Source organism: Bison bison, unplaced genomic scaffold, assembly GCF_000754665.1.
Source record: "Bison bison bison isolate TAMUID 2011002044 unplaced genomic scaffold, Bison_UMD1.0 scf7180017864100, whole genome shotgun sequence".
Taxonomy (NCBI): Eukaryota; Metazoa; Chordata; class Mammalia; order Artiodactyla; family Bovidae; genus Bison; species Bison bison.
Window position 1 is genome coordinate 19,326 of NW_011494672.1, and position 22,792 is coordinate 42,117.

General features: G+C 40.5%; 1 protein-coding gene across 1 annotated transcript in view; it reads right to left on the reverse strand.

Annotated features, from left to right (window-relative positions):
* Positions 1 to 1,855: 1,855 nt before the first annotated feature.
* Positions 1,856 to 22,792, reverse strand: part of QPCT (glutaminyl-peptide cyclotransferase) — a 58,768-nt gene continuing 37,831 nt past the window's right edge. Inside the window, exons 4-8 of the mRNA XM_010838621.1 lie at positions 15,449 to 15,727; positions 9,245 to 9,421; positions 7,004 to 7,103; positions 4,228 to 4,344; positions 1,856 to 2,489 (exon numbers count right to left, since the gene is read on the reverse strand). Coding sequence (XP_010836923.1) covers positions 2,344 to 2,489; positions 4,228 to 4,344; positions 7,004 to 7,103; positions 9,245 to 9,421; positions 15,449 to 15,727 — 819 coding nt within the window. The 3' untranslated portion in view covers positions 1,856 to 2,343. The remainder of the gene's footprint in view (positions 2,490 to 4,227; positions 4,345 to 7,003; positions 7,104 to 9,244; positions 9,422 to 15,448; positions 15,728 to 22,792) is intronic.

Consider the following 22,792-nt stretch of genomic DNA (forward strand, 5'->3'; position numbering starts at 1 on the left):
GCCTTTGATATGGCAGAGAAATAATTCTGCATACAAATGACACACCTCTGAAGCCTAACATTGTCATGTGAACCCTTGCAGCAATGATTTAAGAATGCTCTCCCAGACTGAGTGAATAACCTGTAAAAATTTCAAGACACCATTGTTGCATTGTGTTTGGTATTAAAAATATTCTGCAAAGGTCTTTTCATGTAAAAAGGTGGTACTCTGCAGTGCTCCAGAGGAGGAGCTGTAGCGCCAGGCTACTTGCGTTCTAGCCCCAGCACTGTCACTTACTAGCTACGTGATCTTGAAGAAGATACTTAACCATTCTGAGCATCATGCATGCATGTGTGCTAAGTCGCTTCAGTTGTGTCTGACTCTTTGTGACGCTATGGACTGTAGCCTGCCAGGCTCCTCTGTCCATGGGATTCTCCAAGCAGGAATACTGGAGTGGGTTGCCATGCCCTCCTCCAGGGAATCTCCCTGACCCAGGGCTCGAACCCACATCTCTTACATCTCTTGCACTGGCAGATGGGTTCTTTACCACTAGCACCACCTGGGAAGCCCTCTGAGCATCATAAAATGTGGCTAATAGTAGCCTATACCCTTTAGGATTGTTGTGAGGATTAAGTTGGTAAAAACATGTGCAGCACCTATAACATTGACCCTCAGTTAGTACTCAATAACTGTTGGTTCTTAATATTATTTAACTCACAAATGCACGGCTTCTCTTTATAGAATTTTAGAAGCAGATTTGTGTAAAATGAAGTCTGTAAAAATCCAGTTCTGTAAAATTCACCAGGGTCCAGTAGTCAAGACTGCATCTTTCAATCCAGGGGGTACAGGTTAGATCCTTGGTCAGGAAACTAAGATACCACATGCTGCATGACAGGGCCAAAATTTAAGAATAAATGAATACTTGTAAAAAAAATTGTTTAAAATGAAATAAAATTCACCATCATGAAATTGCAGACATAGATATAGTTGTATATAATTCTGGCTATTCTTGTATAAAATTATATAAAGTCATATACATAAGTTATATTTTAGCCCCTGTTTTGACCTGGAAAGTATGTTTTCATAAGTAAATTCCTTTTCCAATGACTGTCTTTGCTATTGAACTTGAGGTTGCTATTGATTTCCCACTCAGTTTGTCTCACACCCTATCCAGTCCCAGCACACTAACTCAGTGAGGTTTATTAAATGTCTGCACAGAACAGAGAACACATGAAAAACAGCAACCCCCCAATTAACTTCATCTATTAGTATATGGCAGGATGAATCGCATCATTGTTTAACTGTGATCAAGTCTGTATTTCTAGATAACTGTTTCCTATAGCTAAAGAAAAATCTATGAATTCTTAACATGTTTCCAGCCCAAACAATTTTGCTTCCATGAATCTCCTATAAGAAATTAGCTATAAGTAATTAAACAAATGTGAATATCATATAATTTATACAACAATACACAGAAATGATCATAATTGCTGGGCTTTCTCTGTGTTACCTTAATATTGACTCTGGAGGACACACTCAACAATCTCTGTCTTCATCGTAACCCAAGATCAAAACAACAAATAAATGTCTGGTAATTATATAATTTAACAGACAGAAAGCCAAAAAATTGAAGATAGAGTTTGATTATAAACACATATAAACTTCATTGAAAATATATGAGGAAAAATTAGAATGAGTGATGATTTGGTTAATATAATGAAATTATGGCTTTTTTACTTTCTCTATTTTCTACGTTTTTTTGTCCTGACTATATTATTTTACAATAAAAATGCAAAATTTGTAAACAATAAAACTGAGCTATACTTCAAATCATATGATTTTTTTCATTTATATATAAAGAAAGACATTTACAACATAGCATTTAATTTTGATTTAATTTCCATAAAATAAATCATACAAAGATTTCTCAAAGAGATTGAGTCCTCAAAATGCATCTCTGTTTTGTTTTATATGCAATAGATTTGCAAGTATAAGAAAATCATATAACTAAGGCTATACATTGCACCTGACCATCATATTAAATATTATTTTAGAAGACCATGATACTAACTATATGCATCTGATTTAGCTTCATAGCTTCTTATCTAAAGGAGTTTTTTTAGAGATATGTATCTTCAGTTTTTCTTACATTTGCCTTTATCACTAGATGAAAATTAATGAGCAATTTGGACATGACATAAATCTAGGATATTCAAAGATACCTACAGAAAGAATCTATAGGATAGAAGTTTCCACACAGCATTGTCTAGAGTCAGATTATTTTAAAGGATTCCTTGACTTTTGAATATGATACTAGATGCAATCACCAGAATATTTAGTTCACCAGTAAACTAAACCAGAATATTACAAATGAAGATATTCTAACACAAATACTTGTAGAATTTTGTTTAGATTGTCAATGGTTGTTCTATCCAAATTTTCTTCATTGTCATCCATGGTGTGCCAGACTTCAGGGAAAGGAGATGATATCAGATGCAAAACTGGAACACCTAACACAAAGAAATGACTTGTAATTAAGTACATATTTCCCATGAGTAAGCTAGAAAGTATAATTTTTCAGAGAAGTCTAAGTGGGAGCTCTGTACTATATAAACACAGCTAATAACTCAGCTAATAACTTCTGTACGTCCCTATATCTTACCCTGATACTCCAAAGTCATTCATTCATTAAACAAATATTAATAAATTCAGTAAATAATAATAAAGCACTTACTATGTGCCAGCCCCTATTCTAGAAATTGAGGGTTCATCAGTGAAAAGGCAAAGCCCTGTTCATACAGAACTTACATTCTACTAGAGAAAGAAACAAATAAACAAATACAAAAAATAATTTTTGAAAATGATAAGGTTTATAAAGAATAGTAAAACAAGATAAGGGAATAGAGAATGAGGGGCAGAGAGCAGGGCCAAGAAAAAGGAATTTTAAATCAGGATGGCCCTGGATTTCCCTAGTGGTCCAATGGTTAAGAATCCGCCTGCCAAGGAAAGGGATCAATCCCTGGTACAGGAAGATTCCATGCTCTGTGGGGCAACCAAGCCTGTGCACTGCAGCTACGGAAGCCCACGGGCCCCAGAGCCTGTGTTCTGCCACAAAAGAAGCCACCGCACTGAGGAGCCCATGCACTGCAACTAGAGAACAGTCCCCGCTCTCCACAACTAGAGAAAGCCTGAAGGCAGCAATGAAGACCAAAAATACATATAAATTACAGTTAAAAAAAATAAAATCAAAGAAGTCCTCTTTGAGAAGCTAACATTTACACAGATGCAACAAAGGAGAAACTAAGCTGTGTGAAGACCTGGGGGTGACCAGGCAGCAGTATTAGCAAGCCCAAAGGTCCTGTGGCAGGAGTGTGCTTGGCCTGCTTGCGGAACAGCAGTGTGACTGGGTCAGAGCAATAATTAGAGAGGTAGGAGGTGATGCTGGAGAGGAAGAAAGGAGTCAGAAAATGGAAGCCCTTGTAGGTCATGATGAAGACTTTGGGGCTTACTCTCCATGATGGCAAGCCAACAGAGCTTTAAGGTAGGGAAATAACATAATTTGATTGACAATTTTTAAAGATAACATTTGTTCATACATAAAGAATAAGGAGGTAAGACCAAAAGAAGGAGATGAATTGGATGGCTACTGTAAGAATTGTTGAGTTAATTTAGACTTCCAACACTGATGGAAAGGATGAAATGAAAGTGAAAGTGTTAATCACTCAGTCGTGTCCGACTCTTTGCAACTCCATGTAGCCCATCAGGCTCCTCTGTCCATGGAGTTCTCCAGGCAAGAATACTGGAGTGGGTTGCCATTTCCTTCTCCAGGGTATCTTCCCAACCCAGGGATCATACCTGAGTCTCCTGCATCGCAGGCAGATTCTTTACCATCTGAGCCACTAAGGAAGCCCTTTGCTTCCTTATTACCAGGAAAACAGAGTTACACAAAGTATAAGAATACAATCTAGGTCTGTGAAAGGGAAAGCGGGATGTCAGAGGCATATGAGCGTTGATAAATATTCTACATGTAGGAAAAAATAAAAAGGTCTCTTCAGGGACTTACAATGACTTTCATGAAAAAATAAAAGCCATGAGATGATTGGTGAATGATTTAGTTTATCAGCAATTAAATTTAATGGTTCTTCACACTTCTAGATTGTTGAAAATGCACATAAAATACACCGAATATGATAGGCAAAAACCACACATGTGCATGCATGCATACATATTTACACATACACACATTACCTCTTCTTAAAAATGGAATATGGTCATCCTGAATCACACCTCCATAACCATAATTCCGGAAATACCACCTCTCCGAAGAGTGATCCTTGAGTAAACCTAATTCACGGAGTCCATGTTCTGCAGATGATAATTAGACAGCAGATGAACACGTATTTTTAACTAATCAACAGTCAGAACGCAAAAAGAGTTTCAAATCTTGGCACTTGGTTTTAAAACACTGTGAGTAGTGCACCCATGACAAAAAAAAACCTCTAAGCTGAACTTGGGGTGTGGACATTTTGGATTAGCTCTGAGGGAGGAGTCACCTCTGACTTTAGCTTTCTGACTCCTGAGAGTCAGAAACTCAATAGAACAGTGGAGAGACGGAGAATGAGAAAACTAGAGGGAAGCAGAGGGGGAAAACACAGGTGTAGATACTTACAGATTTTCACCCCGGAACAAAGAGTGTTTCAAAAGATGCTGGGCTTGAAATGGAACTTAGACAGAACAGGTATGAAGTACTATACTGAGTGACCTCTCTTTGCAAAAGCGATGCTTACTGTGACTTGCGTCAGTGGTTCTCAAAGTGTGGTCTATAATCAGTTGCATCAGCACCACCTGGGAACTTGTTAGCAATGCAGATTATCTGGTCCTACCTCTGACCGACTGAATTAGAAATTCTGGGGGTGCAGTCCAGCAATCTGTGGTGTAACAAGCCTTCCAGGTGATTCTAATGCACACTAAAATTTGAGAACCATTGACCTACATTCCATCACTCCTGTCATAGTGTAACATAGAACTCATGTGTTACATGAGTTACGTATAACGTGAGCCTATGTTATAAGATGAAAAGAGATCACTAGAAGAGTTTAGGACAACCAAATGAAATTTTGCAGGATTGGTTATATTCATTGCTAAATTTAAAGGGTAAAATTAGACCAAAGGGTAAGCATTCGTATGTAATATGATTTTAGGAACATCAAAAAAGCCCTTACTACCACAATATTCCCGTCTGTTTATTCATAATTATAATTCCTTATCTCATATACAACTTTTCCTTATACAATTAGAGATACGGTTTGAATATAAATACCACTCAGTGGGTTACACAATGGGTTAAAATTATATTAACATGTGAGTTACTGATATAAATTCATTCTGGTGGAAGAAATGAGATAAGGGAACAAAACCCATGACAGAAGGCCAAACCCAATTTCTTGAGGCTACTCAGAGTAAGGAAAACATGCTGTAAGGAAGTGTCCCAAAAAGCTTATATTAATACCAGAATAGCAAGTCTTTCAAATTAGAAATTGAAATTTGTCAAAGATAAGCATCTGAGGTTCAGGTAAACATTTCTTTCACAATATTCTAGATCTGGATATAGGCACATTGTGGCAAAAGTATGAGTTGAGATGGCAGCATTTTCCCCCACTGCTGAGAAGGAAGTACTATCCTACCCCACTGCAAGAAGTCTGTGTGGCTAGAAAAGAATTCTTAGTCTGATGTTTTTGCGCAGGGCTTGAATTCTATAATAAACATCTATCTCATGTTCATCCCTCCCTAGGGCCAATCTTTCGTTTGTTTTGTTCGTGTGTGTGTGTGTGTGTGTGTGTGGAGAGGGAGGAGTATATGGAGTAGAGATACAAGAGAAAGAAGTTATTCTTCTTCTCCAAGCCCCAGCCTCTCTCCTGAGCCACAGATAACTGTTTCCTTGGCTAACCTGGCCTAACCTCATCTGGCCTAATCTACTCTCATTTAGTTGTCACTAAACCTTCTTTTCAGAGAAGGCGATGGCACCCCACTCCAGTACTCTTGCCTGGAAAATCCCGTGGACGGAGGAGCCTGGTAGGCTGCAGTCCATGGGGTCGCTGAGTTAGGCACGACTGAGCGACTTCACTTTCACTTTTCACTTTCATGCACTGGAGAAGGAAATGGCAACCCACTCCAGTGTTCTTGCCTGGAGAATCCCAGGGACGGGGGAGCCTGGTGGGCTGCCGTCTATGGGGTCGCAGAGTCGGATACGACTGAAGCGACTTAGCAGCAGCAGCAAACCTTCTCTTAAGTGACTCTTGAAGGATTTTGGCTTTCTCTTGCATCCCCTTTACTTATTGCTTTAGAAAATAGGCAAAGATGGTACTAAATTTAAAAGAATATCACAACTACATAAGGCAGCAAATAGAAGATGACAAAGACAACAGAAGAAAAAAAGAAACATGAAAGGATATCTTTTGGTATCATTATAAGGACATAACATTCATCATTATCCAGTGTGCTTTGCTGAGTTTTCCCTAAAAATGCATTCCATATGTTACAAACAGGACTCTGAGAAAATATCTCGAAGCTATTTCTAAGGATATGAATATATGAAATGTAGTATTTTATGTTTCCATTTCAAAATGCAGTTTCATGCAGGAAAATAAAAACAGATGAATAGGAATAATTAATTAATAAAGCAAGATAAAAGCCAGTAAAGTATATTGTGTACTCTGATCACACCCTTAAGTCACAAATTCTGAATTTTAGAATGCAGTGTTTATCAGTGAGAAGAAACCAGGTTTGATTCTCTAAGAGTGAAAAAGTGAAAGTGTTAGCCTTTCAGTCATGTCCAACACTTTGCAACCCCATGGACTGTAGCCCACCAGGCTTCTCTGTCCATGGAATTCTCCAGGCAAGAATACTGGAGTCAGTGGCCATTCCATTCTCCATTCTTCCCAACCCCCAGGGATGGAACCCAGGTCTCCCGCATTGCAGGCAGATTCTTTACCATCTGAGCCACCATAATAAGAGCGCTGCTTACCAATTGCTTCAAGTCTACCAAACCATCTGGCAGTGTTTGGGAAAAAGTTGGGAAATGTTGGGAATGGAGCTCCAATTAAATCCAGTAAGACCAATAAATCCTAAGGGAGAAAAAATATTATATAATCACTGTTGCCAAAACACATTTCATACTCAAAAATAGAAAAAAATCAGTCAAGACTAACTGCATTTTAATAACTGAGAATGAAATGAGGAGCTGTATAAATCAACAAAAGGTTTAATAACATTGTAAAGGAATCATCTGAGGGAGATTTTTAAATCTTGCTTATACAATGTGGAGAAATAGCAAAATGTAGATTCTTCATGTCTGTAACTCCAGAACAATATCACTAAGGCTAAATTAGAAGGAGGACACGTGGATAAATATTTCATAGAAAAAAAGGATACATTTGCTTTATTTTCAGATGGGCTTAAAAGCCTGTCTTGTCTTCTACTCCATTCTAATCAGTCATTTTATCCTTAGCCTGTAATAACACGACTGCCAAAGAGAACACTTGCATAGGAACTATTTATTCCTTAAAGCAGCACCTAAGAGAGTTTCCTTGACTAGGAGTTCTGTAAGCTTAGTCTCTGAATATCCATTTCCTTTTCTGTCAAACTAGAAGCTCTAGCTTGCTGATCTCTAAAGGTCCTTTCTGGCTAAAAGCCTCTGTAATAAGCCAAGTGATTCTTCTTTGAGCCATAAAACTTTAGCAGGCTTGAGGACTCCCTGGAGACTACCCTGTACATTAAGAATGCCTGATTTATTTAAGTGAGGTAAGGTATGAGTAATATCTAGCATTGATCGTGATATATAATAGATATTTTCAGAGTCTATGACTCTAAGACATAGTATCTATTAACTCATGAATGATGATTAAATATATTTATCGGGAAAAAAATATCTTGTTTGAAATAGGAGTATATTCACCAGGTTGGATAAGCTCCTAGGAATTTGTTCTGGAGGAAAAATGGTCTTAACTATCACTATGAATTCATATATTTGGACTCGTAAACAAATAACTTTGTTCCTCCTGCTGATCAGTCAGGCCTCTTCTCCTCCTTTGAACCCTTTTAACCACTTGAGCAAAAGTGATTAAATGAGGTGTCAATTATGTTCTCTTGACACCGTATGGGGCTTCCCCGGATGGCTCAGTGGTAAAGAAGTTACCCACAATGCAGGAAATGCAGGGTTGATCCCTGGGTCGGGTAGATCCCCCGGAGAAAGAAATGGCAAACCACTCCAGTATTCTTGCCTGGAAAACCCCATGGACAGAGGAGCCTGGTGGGCTATAGTCCCTGGGCTCACAAAGAGTCAGACATGACTGAGTGACTGAGCATGTACGCATGACCCCTTGTGAGCTGCCAGTGGGCAACGGGATAGAGAGAAAGCCAACACGAGATGTGTTGGAGTCTTACAGGACACTGCATGTGGCCATCTGGACTCACAGGGCGAAGGTCAGTGATAGGACAAAGGACACAGATGAATGGAGGGTGTTAGAAACAGGTTACCAGTTCACAGATAGGATGAGAGTCAGGGATGGGTGGAGCCACAGGAAGATTGAAGTCTCATGGGTTCCATGCTGGTGTTAGTGAATGTCAAATATGGGAAGAGAGTCAGAATAGGAAGGAAATTCAAAGATGGAATAAGGGACCAGGCATGGGTTGTGGGGCCAGAATGAGGGATGAAGGGGGGCCATAAGTTGCACCCACTACTTGGTAATAAGACCAAAATTTTAAGGAAGCACTGAAATGTCACTACCCTCATGTCAAAAACGCCACATCAAAATTCCCTATACTCACTGGAAGTCACTATAATGTTTTGAAGCCACCAAGGAAATTCTTCACTCCCATCCCTATACTATACTCCACTCATACCCCATTTCCCAAGACCTCAGTCTCCTCTGGCTTGACAGAGGCCTCAGAGATGGGACTTGCTCTCTTCACCTCTAAACTTACTGGGGGAATGTGCTCCCATGGGACCAAACTGAATCTGATGCTTCCTTATTCTGATTTTTTACATCATTTTAGTTAAGCTCAGTCAAACATAACTTCTAACCCAGAATCATTCTTTTTAGCTCTGGGATTCCTCAAAAACCCAGTGCCTGCCAAATAATGCTCTATTATAAACACTCTGCTCCAAGAACGCCGTGGCATTTTTAGGTCTTTAACTGGCTATAGCTTTGACCTCCTTGGAAGCAGAGTCTGCAGTTGCAGCATCATGAAGAGCACCTGGACTCACCATGCCATGCAGTTGGTTGGTGTCCCTCGCTCCAGGTGGGTGTGGTGTCGACGCCATCTTGGAAGCTAAGTGGCGAGACCCATACAGAGAATCCTGAGGAGACCAGAGATGAAAAGCCTCTTCTCCATCAAAGAAAATCAGCTGGAGTGAAAGATCTGGCCTTGAGTCTGAGATATTCTGAATTTTAACAAAACAGAAAAAGAGAGAAAATATTCTGAGAATTTAAAAAATAGCATGCTTTCCTATTAACTGGACAAAATGATGTGCCATGAAGCAAAGGAAGAAGCCAGAACAAGTGAAGATATGTCAGAATTTATTTTGCACCATTTCCTCTCTGAAAATCATCAGAGATCCTACAGTCTTCACCCTTATAGATCTCACCATCTCCACTCCTTCTGAAAACAGAAGTCTTACATTTTTTTTTCTTACTCTTTAGAGAACTCTGGAACTACAATGGTGGACACTGTGACACAGCACCCGGGTCCCTTTCAGAAGGATGTGTTGTCCCTGTTGCCAGCAGAGGAGTCAGCAGAAGGCCTTCAGTGGTTGGTCCCCTTAAGGACTGGCTCAGCCATGGAGGTTCCTACATGCAATGACTGGCCTAAGCAGGCATGGAAGCCCTCTAAAGGGCCATGCTACCTCCAGAGCTCCCCAAGGTTTGGCTGAGGCTGTTGCTGAACCTGCATGGCAGCCCGGCTTCTCCCTCTGCCTACTCCCATTTCTTTCCCCTCCCTGCCACAGGTGTGATGGTAAGGCCACTCCCTACTAAGTGACGGAAATGCTAACCTCCACATCAGAACACACCTCCCAGGGAAGTGAACCTGAAACAGTACCAGTCTTTCTTGCTTCTCACCTTAGTTAAGTCTGCAGTGCTGTATTGAGTTCGAGAGTCTGCCCTTGGAATGCAACAGAGACACAAAGAATGGTAATTACAGCCTCTCCCTCAGAGGAACCTACACTTTACTTGGGTTAGGGAAAGATAAATACGTGGCCATGGCAAAACGTATCAAGGGTCACCAATGTAGCAGAAAAGTCCTCTAGGAGCCATGCAGATTGAGAGGTGGAATCCTTGGAATGTCAAGAGGACTTCAGGAAAGAGACAGTATTTAAGCGGAACTTAGAAGGATGAGTAGGATTCTGATGGATGTTACACTTTCCACTGTCTTGACAGCGGCTCTCACCTTTCAGATTAGTCCTTCTGGTACCCTAACCCCCATAGTCCTTCAACCCCATTGGAATCTCTAATCTATTATGTTCTAATCTATTGATACGTTCACCTTTTCACAGTCTTTACCTCTAAACTGTCCCCCCTTCACTCTATGCGTGGGTGAGTGCATGCTAAGTCACTTTGAGGCATCTTAGCACGCACGCATGCATGCATAGAGTGAAGTAAGGACACCACAGAGGTAAAGGAAAGACTGTGAAAAGGCGAACATACCAATAGATTAGAGACTCCAATGGGGTTGAAGGACTGTGGGGGTTAGGGTACCAGAAGGACTAATATTCATCATAAATTCTGAAGTCAATCATTCTAATTACTCCCTGCGTACATGTTCAGTTCCTATGCCTCTCTTCACCTTGGTCAAACTCATGTGGCAAAAACATAACATTAAGTTCAACTATCTGCCTGCTTTGTGCCTGCACTCAGGCACCTGAACCTGGATGAAGAAAAATACACAACCATTCACTCTCTCCAGCCCTAGGCAGTTCTGGGGAACTGACTCTGATGTTGCTTTAATCTGTTACAGATAAAACTTCTCCTCTCATCTCTCTAAGGACATGAAAATAGCATTCTTTAAAGTTATTTTCTGTGGCTGTATCCTATTTCCTCTGAGTTCATTTTTCAACTTGTATTATTTGTTTTGCTTTCTTTCTTTCTTTCATGCTGGAGACGGTCCTCAAATATCTGATCATCCTTTGTGTGCATTTGCATGAAGCAATAAGACACGATAGCACTGACGACAGACACAGATTGTTTGGCTCCACTGCAAGGCAGTCTGATGCCCACTGAGGGTTTTCACTGAGGATCCCCAAATGTCACTGTCTGTGGGCCTTCTCTATGGGTGGTTTGCATTCTCCAGAGAAGGATCCTCCAGTTTCCTGTCGGACGGGTGTGAGCTGGCTGCGAGCTTTCTCAGGCTAGAAGCAGGGAAAAGCTGGGCAAGCTCACTGCTTACTGTGTAGTCTTTCACTTCATCTTACCAATTCCCATGAGGTACCTCATTCCTGCCCTCCAATGTCCCCACATCTAGAACCTCCCTGGCTCAATTTCTCCAGAAAAATATCCCATCATCTCCTACAAGGATACAGGTTAAAGAGTCACCTATCTGCCAGGTAGGGGGTGGAAATCTTATACACGTGTGTGTGTTAAGTCGTTCAGTCATGTCCAACTCTTTGTGACCCTATGGGCTGTAGCCCGCCAGGCTCCTCTGTCCATAGGATTCTTTAGGCAAGAATACTGGAGTGGGTTGCCATGACCTCCTCCAGGGGATCTTCCCAACCCAGGGATCAAACCCACATCTCCTGTGGCTCTTGCATTGGCAGGAAGGTTCTTTACCACTAGTGCCATCTGGGAAGCCCTCTTATACACCTAAGGGCTCCCTATACAGACTTACACTCTCCTCCTCCATCCCCTACCTCATTTCTGCCTTCCTTACTGTCCCCTCCTATCCCTGAGCCAGTCAGGACTTCATCAGGGGACTACTGTCTTCTTAGACTTCTTCCCCTCTGGGCAATGTGACATCTCTCTACTCTGATATGTCATCTGTCTTTTCTCCATTCACCTTCTGTCTTCATATGGTGGTTTCCATGAACAGATGTTCCCTGAATTCTTCAAAGATGGAATTTTTCTTGATTGCTTTGGGGAGATTTCATAAGAAGGAGAAAAAAATGTCATTATCAACTGAAAACTAAGTTATCTTTGTATGGTAATCATCTCAACTGTCATACTATTACTCCTTAATTATACCCCAAGAAAAAAACAGCTTATTATATTTTGAGTCTCTCATAACTCCTGATAGTACTAAAGATAGGATATGTCTGTCCATGAAACATATATGCACTCAGGGTTTCATAAGAACTGGGAGACACAGGTTCGATCCCTGGTCTAGGAAGATCTCCTGGAGAAGGAAATGGCAACCCACTCCAGTATTTTTGCCTGGGAAATCCCATGGACAGAGGAACCAGGTGGGCTACAGTCCATGGAGTCACAAAGAGTCAGACATAAGTTAGCAACTGAGCAACAACAAGAAGTAGTGAAACAGACTGTCTCACTGGCAAAAGGTATATCGTACAAACATTAGTGGAGACAGTCAAAGAGCCTTGACTGGTTCCAAAGTTCTAACTCCAAATCAAGGAGCATAATCATAGAATACAAGGGCAGAATAAGATGGCTTGGGACCAGAAACACTCTGTTCATGCCCAATGTTTACATATTCTGCAAGTTTGAAGGTTCAGGTGCCTCAGAAATGTCAACAGTTTGGTAACTCCACGGTTCAGTACAATGGCTTGCTCTCATTCCCTTCTCTTCGCACCATCTCATTTAGATAGCCGTAAACTGTTTTGGACAATGACCCTGAGTCCTGTGAGGCAACTTTCTCTTTTTACTTCTTTTTACGATTGGTGGAAAAATAACTTTGGCCTTTAATCTCTAATAACTCAGTCTCGTATCTCAGATCTAGAAAAAATGCATGGCCAGATTTGTGACAGTCTTCTAGTCCTTCTTTCTGGCAATATAACAAATGCCTAGTTACCAGTGTTAATAGAGTCAATACATTACCTGCAGTCTTTCCCCATCCAAGGCTGCATCAGCTAACGCCATAAAAATAAGGTGTAAAAACCACCCCAACTTCAGTGGCTTAAAACAACAATCATGAGTTCTCTGGGATCTGCAGGTTAACTGGGGACAACTGGTTTAGGTTGGAGGAGCTCTGTTTCACCCTGCAGTCATCAAGGTTGGCTCTATTCCACAAGCCTCTTAGTCTCCTCCTAGGACTGGCAAGCTAGCCAAGTCATGCTCTTCTCACAGTGATGGCCAAGGCACAACAGAGCGAGCCCAATTGCACGAACACATTTCCAGCCTCTGTTTGTTATCTACTAGCATCCCATTGGCCAAGGCAAGTCAAGTAACCAAGTCCAGAGTCAAGGAATGAGGAATTACCACCTCAAGTGGTAGGCTCAAGTGGAAGGGCACAGCAAAGTTACAAGACAAGAGAAGTGAAAGTATAATTACAATCTTATTACTAGAAGGGGAAGACTGCAAAGAATTGGAACCATCATCCAGTTAGTTTCCTATCCAGGCTTCTCCAAGGTCACATTCTATCATCCCTTACACAACTCATGACAGCCGAAGAACATAAAATATCTCCTTAATACAAATCTAAAGTACAACTGAAAAATAAATCTGATACTCTCAGGGATTGCATTCAAAACCAGTCTTTATTTTTCATTGCCTACATCACTGTTTACCTCTAATAGAAAAGACACTTATCACAGGGAATATAAGAATCCCTACATGAACTTAAACTATTAAAATAGAATGATCATCTGAAAAGACCAGAGGCCTTTTGGGAGACAATGGGGGAGACTTTTCTACTATGATGGCCATTTCCAATCTATAGGTCCACATCAAAATTTAAATATTTCCAAAATTTTACTGTACTATATAAAAAACTTAAAATGAGGACTTGGAGATCAGATTAAAATTTTTTTGTTGTTTAAAAAAGAAAGGATAATTAAAAGAATGTATGTGCATTTTGCTAATGGAGAGCCTTACTCAAAAATCATTCAGCCCTTTCTACTTCTGGTTACCAGAAGCAGGAGTGAATTACATGGAAACAGGTAAAAGATCTCACCAAGAGAAAACACACCCACCGCATAGACTGTGTCTTTAAACCATATTTTACCTCATTTCATGTCCCTACACTAGAAATGCAAATAGGAAAAGTTAACCTTTTATATCAGCTTCTGAACTCTCTCGGTCAATTGCTAGCAAAGGATGCTAGTTAAAAGCAGGGCAGCGCATGGAACAAAGACAATATAGAAGGTTCAGAAAACAAAACAAATGGAAAAAAACAGTGAAAAGGATACCGAGTGGTTATAAACAATTCTTGCTTTCTTCAGTTCAGCATATCCAGCAAAAATAGAACCAAATATCTCTATTACTTCCATTACGAGATAACTTTTTTACTTCTTTACCCCAACTTAAGCTGTCTCCTTCATAAAACTTTGAGGGGGAAAAAGGTATTTGTTGTCTGTGAACAAAGTTTTCTGTTTTTGCTTTGCTGTGTTTACTCAGTTATGAGTGATATCTGAACAAAATGTCTTCATCTGGTGTAGCACTTCTTTCCAATATACACTTAAGAACACAGAGACTGAAATAACATTATCTGAGAGTCCCAGAAGTATTCTGAACTGAAAATGTAACAAAAGCTTTGCTATGCTACAGAAAATTGAGCCGAGATTCACAGATAAAACAATAATGCATTTCTTCTTCATGCTTTTCATCTTGATATGTCTGAATTACCCATTCTCTACTTCAGAACCACTTTGCTGAAACTCCCTCCCCCAACTCAAGGCCACCATCTCTCAGAATAGAAGGCTGTAATGTTCATGGCTATACAAACAAGAAGAAATAAACATATTTCCTACATATGCCTGAATCAACCTTACACCTTCTTAATTTTTTGCAAAAAAAAAAATGTTTTTAATTTGATGTGTATTCATAACTAAGAAATCAGGTGTCAATTAACAAATACACTCTCATGTACTAAGTAAGGTTCATTGCCCATGGTGGACATTATAAATAATGTAATCTTCCGACTGGGCTTCCCTGTGGCTCAGTGGTAAAGAACCCACCTGTCAAGGGAAGAGACATAGGTTCAATCCCTGGGTGGGAAGATCCCCTGAAGAAGGAAATGGCAATCCACGCCAGTATTCTTGCCTGAGAAATTCCATGGACAAAGGAGTCTGGCAGGCTACAGTCCATGGGGTCACTAAAAGAGTTGGACACAACCAAGCAACTATACAACAACAATCTTCCAATTAATATTTCAAATTCATTTCATTTTGCAATAAATTAGCACAAAATACACAGAAAGTCTACATCTCTAGATGGCTTTCTTAATGCCCCATGAACTAGAATTCACTCTGAGTTACTGCTAAATATTTTATTATCCCAGGAATCTGCAGGAGGGAAACAGATACCTTCAAGGAAAAGAGTTGCTTGTCTAAGGCCCGAGCAAGTTCCAGCATCATTGCACATGGCACGGCTGAATCAGTGGCTCCCACAAACACTCTGTCGTCCCAATGAGGAAAATACTTGGAGTCATAGTGACAGGCGAGGACCAAGTGTCGTTTAGCAGTGGGGTTGAGGGTGCTGATGATATTCGAGAAAGACCGGTACCCGTAGGGGGTCTGACTCAAGAAGGTGTCTACTTCCAAGACCCAGTCAGCTTGAAGTCTCTGAATTCTCTGCATGATGTGCTGATCAAAACAAAAACCAAAATTTCAGGTCTAGACAGTTTTGTTTTAGAAATTTTATGTAATACCTCTCAAATTAAAAATGCAATACATATTTATTGTATTAATAGCAAGGATGTTGAAAGGAAAAATAATCTAGTCCTCTCCCATAGTCTCCCCCTGCCAATCCAACCCAACCAACTGTTAATATTACCTATGTTAAGAGTCTGATGTGTATCTACACCCTTCTTGTTTATACAAACATACACTAGCACACAAACATGTATATTTAGCAGAGGGATGTATATTCTTATAGGAATAGAATCCTACTCTACATCTGCTCTGCCCCTTGCTCTTCTCACTTAACAATGTATCATGGACCTCTCTAAAGGAAATTAACCCTGAATATTGTTTGGAAGGACCGATGCTGAAGTTGAAGCTCCAATACTTGGGCCACCTGATGCGAAGAGCCGACTCACTGGAAAAAACCCTGATGCTGGGAAAGATTGGAGGCAGGAGGAGAAGGGGACAGCAGAGGATGAGATGGTTGGATGGCATCACTGACTCAATGGACATGAGTTTGAGCAAACTCTGGGAGATAGTGAAGGACAGGGAACCTGGCATGCTGCAGTCCATGGGGTTGGAAAGAGTCCGACATGACTGAACAACAACAATGGACCTCTCTGCACATAAGGAGATATAGCTCCAGTTCAGTATATATTACAGCTCACTTTTAATATTTCTAGCAGGATAACAAGACAGATTTGAGACATTAGATATACTGCTGCTGCTGCTGCTGCTAAGTCGCTTCAGTCATGTCCAACTCTGTGTGACCCCATGGACTGCAGCCCACCAGGCTCCTCCATCCATGGGATTTTCCAGGCAAGAGTACTGGAGTGGGGTGCCATTGCCTTCTCCGATTAGATATACTGGATACTTTACCACTAGCGACACTTGAGAAGCCCTCTTAGAATGGGCAGAACCTCAGATATCCTTCAACCATTCCCTTGTAACTCTCCCCCTTCTGTACATTATCCTTAACAGGTGAGCTCTAGTATCTTTTGTTAGTGTTTGTTACATTATGAAATATTTGCTGACTGGGGGCACATGTTAAGTGCTTGGGACAAAAAGAGTTGCCATTTGCAATTCTCATCCTCAAACAAACACTAACAAAAGATACTAGAGCTCACCTGTTAAGGATAATGTACAGAAGGAGGATGGTTACAAGGGAATGGTTGAAGGATATCTGAGGTTCTGCCCATTCTAAGAAGGCTTCTCAAGTGGCGCTAGTGGTAAAGTATCCACCTGCCAATGTAGAAAACACAGGAGACACGGGGGTTGATCTCTGGGTCAGGAAGATCCTCTAGAGTAGGAAATGGAAGTCCACTCTAGTAATCTTGCCTGGAAAATTCTATGGACAGAGGAGCCAGGCGGGGTACAGTCTATGGGGTCACAAAAGAGTCAAACATGACTGAGCACCTCAGCACACTGCTCTAAGAATCAATCAGTAACTCTGAACCCAAGCCCTGGGATTTCTTTGGAAGGAATGATGCTAAAGCTGAAACTCCAGTACTTTGGTCACCTTATGCGAAGAGTTGATTCATTCGAAAAGATTCTGATGCTGGGAGGGATTGGCAAGAGGAGAAGGGGACGACAGAGGATGAGATGGCTGGATGGCATCACTGACTCGATGGATGTAAGTCTCAGTGAACTCCGGGAGTTGGTGATGGACAGGGAGGCCTGGCGTGCTGCGATTCATGGGGTCGCAAAGAGTCGGACACGACTGAGCGACTGAACTGAATTGAACCATAATGACATAACAAGCAGTTTTCCCTTTGTATTCAAAGCAGGTCCAGATCCTCTGCAAATGCTGGTGAAGATAAGAAAGAATCTATTTTCCCATCTTTCCTGATCACCTTGGGCCTTGTGAGCAACATGATGTCTGACAGGGAAGGGCAACAGATGTAAAAGGAACATCTCTTCAGGGACTGGAGGTGTCTTCTTAAAGAATTTAGAGTTTGTGATGTGAGAAGTTGCAGGTGAGTTCATGGCTGTTCAGTTTGCCCTTTCCTATCTTTATTTTCTCTTTGCTTAATTCTCACTACGTTCCATTTATTTCATTTTGAAATATTATATAGATCGTTGAAGGTTGCCTTAAAAAATTATTTTTAAGTCACACAACAATTATTTTTTATTTTCAAGTCATACAACAATTATTTTTAAGTCACCCATCAACATATCCGGCAATTTGTTCCACAATGAACATCCAGTGGGGATGGACCTTGAGGTGATAAACAAATAACTTATAATGACTGGAAAAGAATGGGAGAATTTTTCCCCCCCAAGGAAATAAATGACTTTCTAGCCTAGCCAAGTCTTGTGTGACCTGCCCTAACTAGTGTGACATGACACGTAGGCAAGAGCCTTGAAACAACTGGGGCAGGAAGCTTCCAGGAAGAGGAAAACTAAGCCAGAGGGAAGACAGTGATTCTATAGTCAGTCCTGAAAAAGCCAAATAAACAAACCGTTTCCCAGTTACTCCTTGTTCTCTGTCAGGAGGTGGACTTTGGCCTAAAGAGCAATGTATACAACGTACCTTACCTTTTCTATGATACATTTACAGGCTGTTTTTTCATATAAAAATAATTTTTGAACCATTATAACCTTTTTGAAATGATTACTCATCTCTCATTTATTTTGTCATTCTCCACAATGCTTAGTGTTAGGCTTTGTCCACAGTAGGCTATCAGTAAATATGGACTGATTAGAACTCATACTTATTCTAAATGAGACTATATAAAATAATATGGTATAGAATATTAATCATTTGACTAGAGAGAAATCACTGCCTCTAAGAAAAGTTTTCCAGAGAATGTGAAAAGAAGTTATCCCCAGACTTTGGGGAAAAGAAATTTTTCCATAAAAAAGGGGTCAGTCTTTAAAAATAAATAAATAAAAAGCACATCTCCAGAACATCTGGTATCCAGATGATGAACTGCTCCATAAAATGTGTTCAACACCAACAGCAGCCTGCATGCTTACAAAATGAACTGGGATTTTAAAAATATGTATCTCTTAGCTTTGCTCAGCTGAAGTCTCACACACAAACTCATTTCTCAACCCTGAACAGGTTTTGGCCATAATATCTGATACCTGTATTGATCTTAAAATCCACAAAAGTGTCAGCAAATGCCCCCCAAAAGAGTTCTCCCTGCACTAACCTTTTTTACTCAGTATAAATATTTTTATTTGTCTTAGCAACTAATTTCTTTATAAACAATCAAATTGGCTGCATAATCTAATTAGGTCACCAAGAGCCCTTATTGTTGTGCTTGTGGCTTGCAGACTTAGTTTGCGAGTTCCCACTGTAATTCTCCAGGGTAGGCTCCACAAACTACTGCTCTTCTCTCTAGACTGCCCCTGAACAGAGAGTGCTTGGCTATGAGAGGGCGTCTAAGGCAGCTATGTTTCCCAAACTCCAGGTTGCAGGAGCCTCAGCCTACCAGGCATGCTAAAATGTAATTTAGAATATAGATGGATTTCTTTTTTTTTTTTTTTCTAATTTTATTTTATTTTTAAACTTTACATAATTGTATTAGTTTTGCCAAATATCAAAATGAATCCACCACAAGTATACATAGATGGATTTCTATACATCTATCTTTTTAAATGGAGAGAGAAGAAAAGAGACAGGGAGATGGATAAAGACACAGAGAGATGAAGACAGAGAGAGAGTGAGACTGAGTAAAGAGAGAAAGAAAAGCACATGAAGATGGAGGGGGAGACAAGGAGAGAGACAAAGAGAGGCCAAGACTGGGGGTGGAGAGAGAGCAAGGAAGAGAAAAATAAAAGTAAACGTGACATTCTGCTTCCTGCTTCCTGGGGAGGAAGGCCCGTGGGGGACTTTAGGTAACATTGGTGAATGATGCTGGGTCAAGTTAATTAAACTTACACTCTCCTTTCCAAGGTCTGAGAAACACTGTCATTAGCAGACCAGATTTGTTTGGAAGAAGTAGATTCTGTGCTATTTGCAATAAGTCTGCAAATATTGCCTGGATGCTGCCACTGGGGACTCCGGGCACTTCCTCCCTTTTGGGTGGACCACGTATTAGCCCCTCAGGCTTTCAAACCAGGGCCCTCCATTCACGGATACACATACTTTCCACTAAAGAAGCCCAGCTTCAGCTACTCAGATACACTGGACATCTACAGGGGATTTTAACCACCACATTTCTAGCTTGCTTCTAGACAAAGTTTTTGGCTTGCTCCTCAGTGAGACTTTATCATCTTGACTTTTTAATTCATTGTTTATTCCTCTCTCAGCTAGAAATCACTGGAATCCTCCAAAATTTAATACCTTCCAAGTATTATTTACAAATAAAGTATCTTCTCAAATAAATATATTCTAAAAATCCAAGAGGCAGCATTAGACCCACTGATCAGAGACAATAAAAATGAAGACTATGGGATATTGCTCCCATATTATCCTCTGAAAGGGAATTCATAGCAATATACATCTTTATTGATAACTGATAAAAGTTAATTCACTAATCAATTTTATACCAAGTCTACATTTTTTTTTAGATTTTTAAAGTGTTCTTTAGTTATGACCCTGAAACTCTATAAATTATAAAACATCTATCTGACAGGGTCCTCAAAAGTGCCTCAGGATAAAAAATAATTTTCCACCATTCTTGTCTAAATTTAGTTCAGAGCAAAAGGTACTAATAGTCAAATTAAAGTCATTAGTGCAGTTCCCCCCTAATATCTCAGTATCATCTGTTTCATTTTCAAAAGAGGGAATTCTTTATCTTCCACATTTTGGGGGGGGCAGCTTTCCTAAAATTCATGGTAATTTTCTTCTCCCCAAATTATAAAACTGAATGTCTTAAGTGAGATTTCTAACACAACCATTCTGTCAGCACTGCTGCTATGCAGCCAACTATATGCAGGGAATCCAGCAACAGTTCCCGGCACATTCCAAAATACTGTCAATAAATTTCTCACTTGCCTCCACCCCCACCTGCATTGGGAGATGTTATTATGAATTTTGCAAAACTTTTAAATGAATATGTAGTTTTAAAATCACAACAGAATCTATGTATATTATTTCTGCAATCTATACTCCTGGAGCTAGAGAAAGATCAAAATAGCAATATTTTGTTGTCTTTATTGCTTTTTAGAGGACACAGCCAGAAACCTCAGGTCTAAATGTGCATATATATTTTGCGGATATATATTTGGCCTTCTGAGCAATGCTATGGGGAAGTGAAAAAGTGGAGATGGGTGAGCATTACAGACATAGATTTTTTCAAATGAAGAACTGAAGATTTTGCAAAGACCCAGTCAGTGCCCTGAACTTTTCTGGAAAATGCTTGAGCGATGAGGCCCAGGGGAGATCATTGAAATGAGTGGTATGTGCCTTGCTCTCCAACTGGGGCCTGAGAAGACACAGAGCTGGACTCATGCGTGAGCACACACCACAGAGCTAGGCTCGCCCAGCCACTGCTCTCCAGGGCTTGGATGGAGAAGTCAAGTAGATCCCAGTGCAGGTTCCAGCCTCATCTCTACAACATGTATAACCATGAGCAAGTTAAATTGCATACCTCAGCCTTTTAAAATCTGTAGCACTGGGAGAATAATTGTCCCCAAAAAGGTGGCACTGCCGTGTGAACTGAATGAGATTATCCAAGCAAAGTTTTCCATCAAGTGCCTGACAGAGCTGGAAAAAGCCCTGGATAAAAGTCTGCCATCATCAGCATTATTCCTCTCTCTGCCTAGAGCTTAGAAGAAATTAATGTCGTCTTTGGGTCTCCTCCACCTAAGTCCTTAAGGAAAGCAAGAGCTGTTTGGATGGAAGACAAGAGGCTAATGGGGCAACAGACAATGCATCTGGGCTCACCTTGAGAGGCAGAAGTCATATATTGGATAGAGAGGAAGAGCCCACCAGCTGTGCTGCTGGGCCTTGCGGGTATCACTTTGTCACTGCAGTGGAGTGCCAAGGGGTTTGCTGGAAGAGTTAGGCAAGTGGGCTACTCTCAGAGAGGCCAGCCTCTCCCCATTCCTTCCCAAGCTGCCCCTAAAAATGGGGCTACCTTGAAAACACAGGCATTCAGAGCTGGGGTTTCAGATTGCTGAAGAGGATAGACACTTAGGAGTCAGAGAGACATTCAGGTTTAGTCCCTCTAATGGCCTAATCCACCCTCCATAGCAGTGTCTTCCAAACTACAGTGCAAAAATCAGTGCATCTTGAAATCAGATTAGTGGTTCATGACTAGAGTAAAAGGAAAACTAGTAAAATAAAATTAAAATCAGAGGAACTAAAGAGCCTCTTGATGAAGGTTAAAGAGGAGAGTGAAAAGGCTGGCTTAAAACTCAACATTAAAAAAACTAAGATCATAGCATCTGGTCCCATCACTTCATGGCAAATAGATGGGGAAACAATCAACACAGTGACAGACTTTTATTTTCTCGGGCTCTAAAATCACTGCAGATGGTGACTGCAGCCATGAAATTAAAAGATGCTTGCTCATTGGAAGAAAAGCTATGACCAACCTAGACAGCATATTAAAAGCAGAGACATTACCAACAAAGGTCCATGTAGTCAAAGCTATGGTTTTTCCAGTAGTCATGTATGGGTGTGAGAGTTGGAGAATAAAGAAGGCTAAGCGCCAAAGAATTGATGCTTTTGAACTATGGTGTTGGAGAAGACTCTTGAGAGTCCTTGGACTGTAAGGAAATCAAACCAGTTAATCCTAAAGGAAATCAATCCTGAATACTCATTAGAAGGACTGATGCTAAAGATGAAGCTCCAAAACTTTAGCCACCTGATGCAAAGACCTGATTCATTAGAAAAGACCCTGATGCTGGGAAAGATTGAAAGCAGGAGAAGAAGCAGACAACAGAGAACAAAGTGGTTGGATGGCAACACTAACTCAATGGACATGAGTTTGAGCAAGCTCCAGGAGATAGTAAAGAACAGGGAAGCCTGGCCTACTGCAGTCCATGGGGTCACAAAGAGTCAGACACGACTTAGCTACTGAACAACATCAACAGATTGCACATAATAGGAGTATTTTTTAAGAAAGT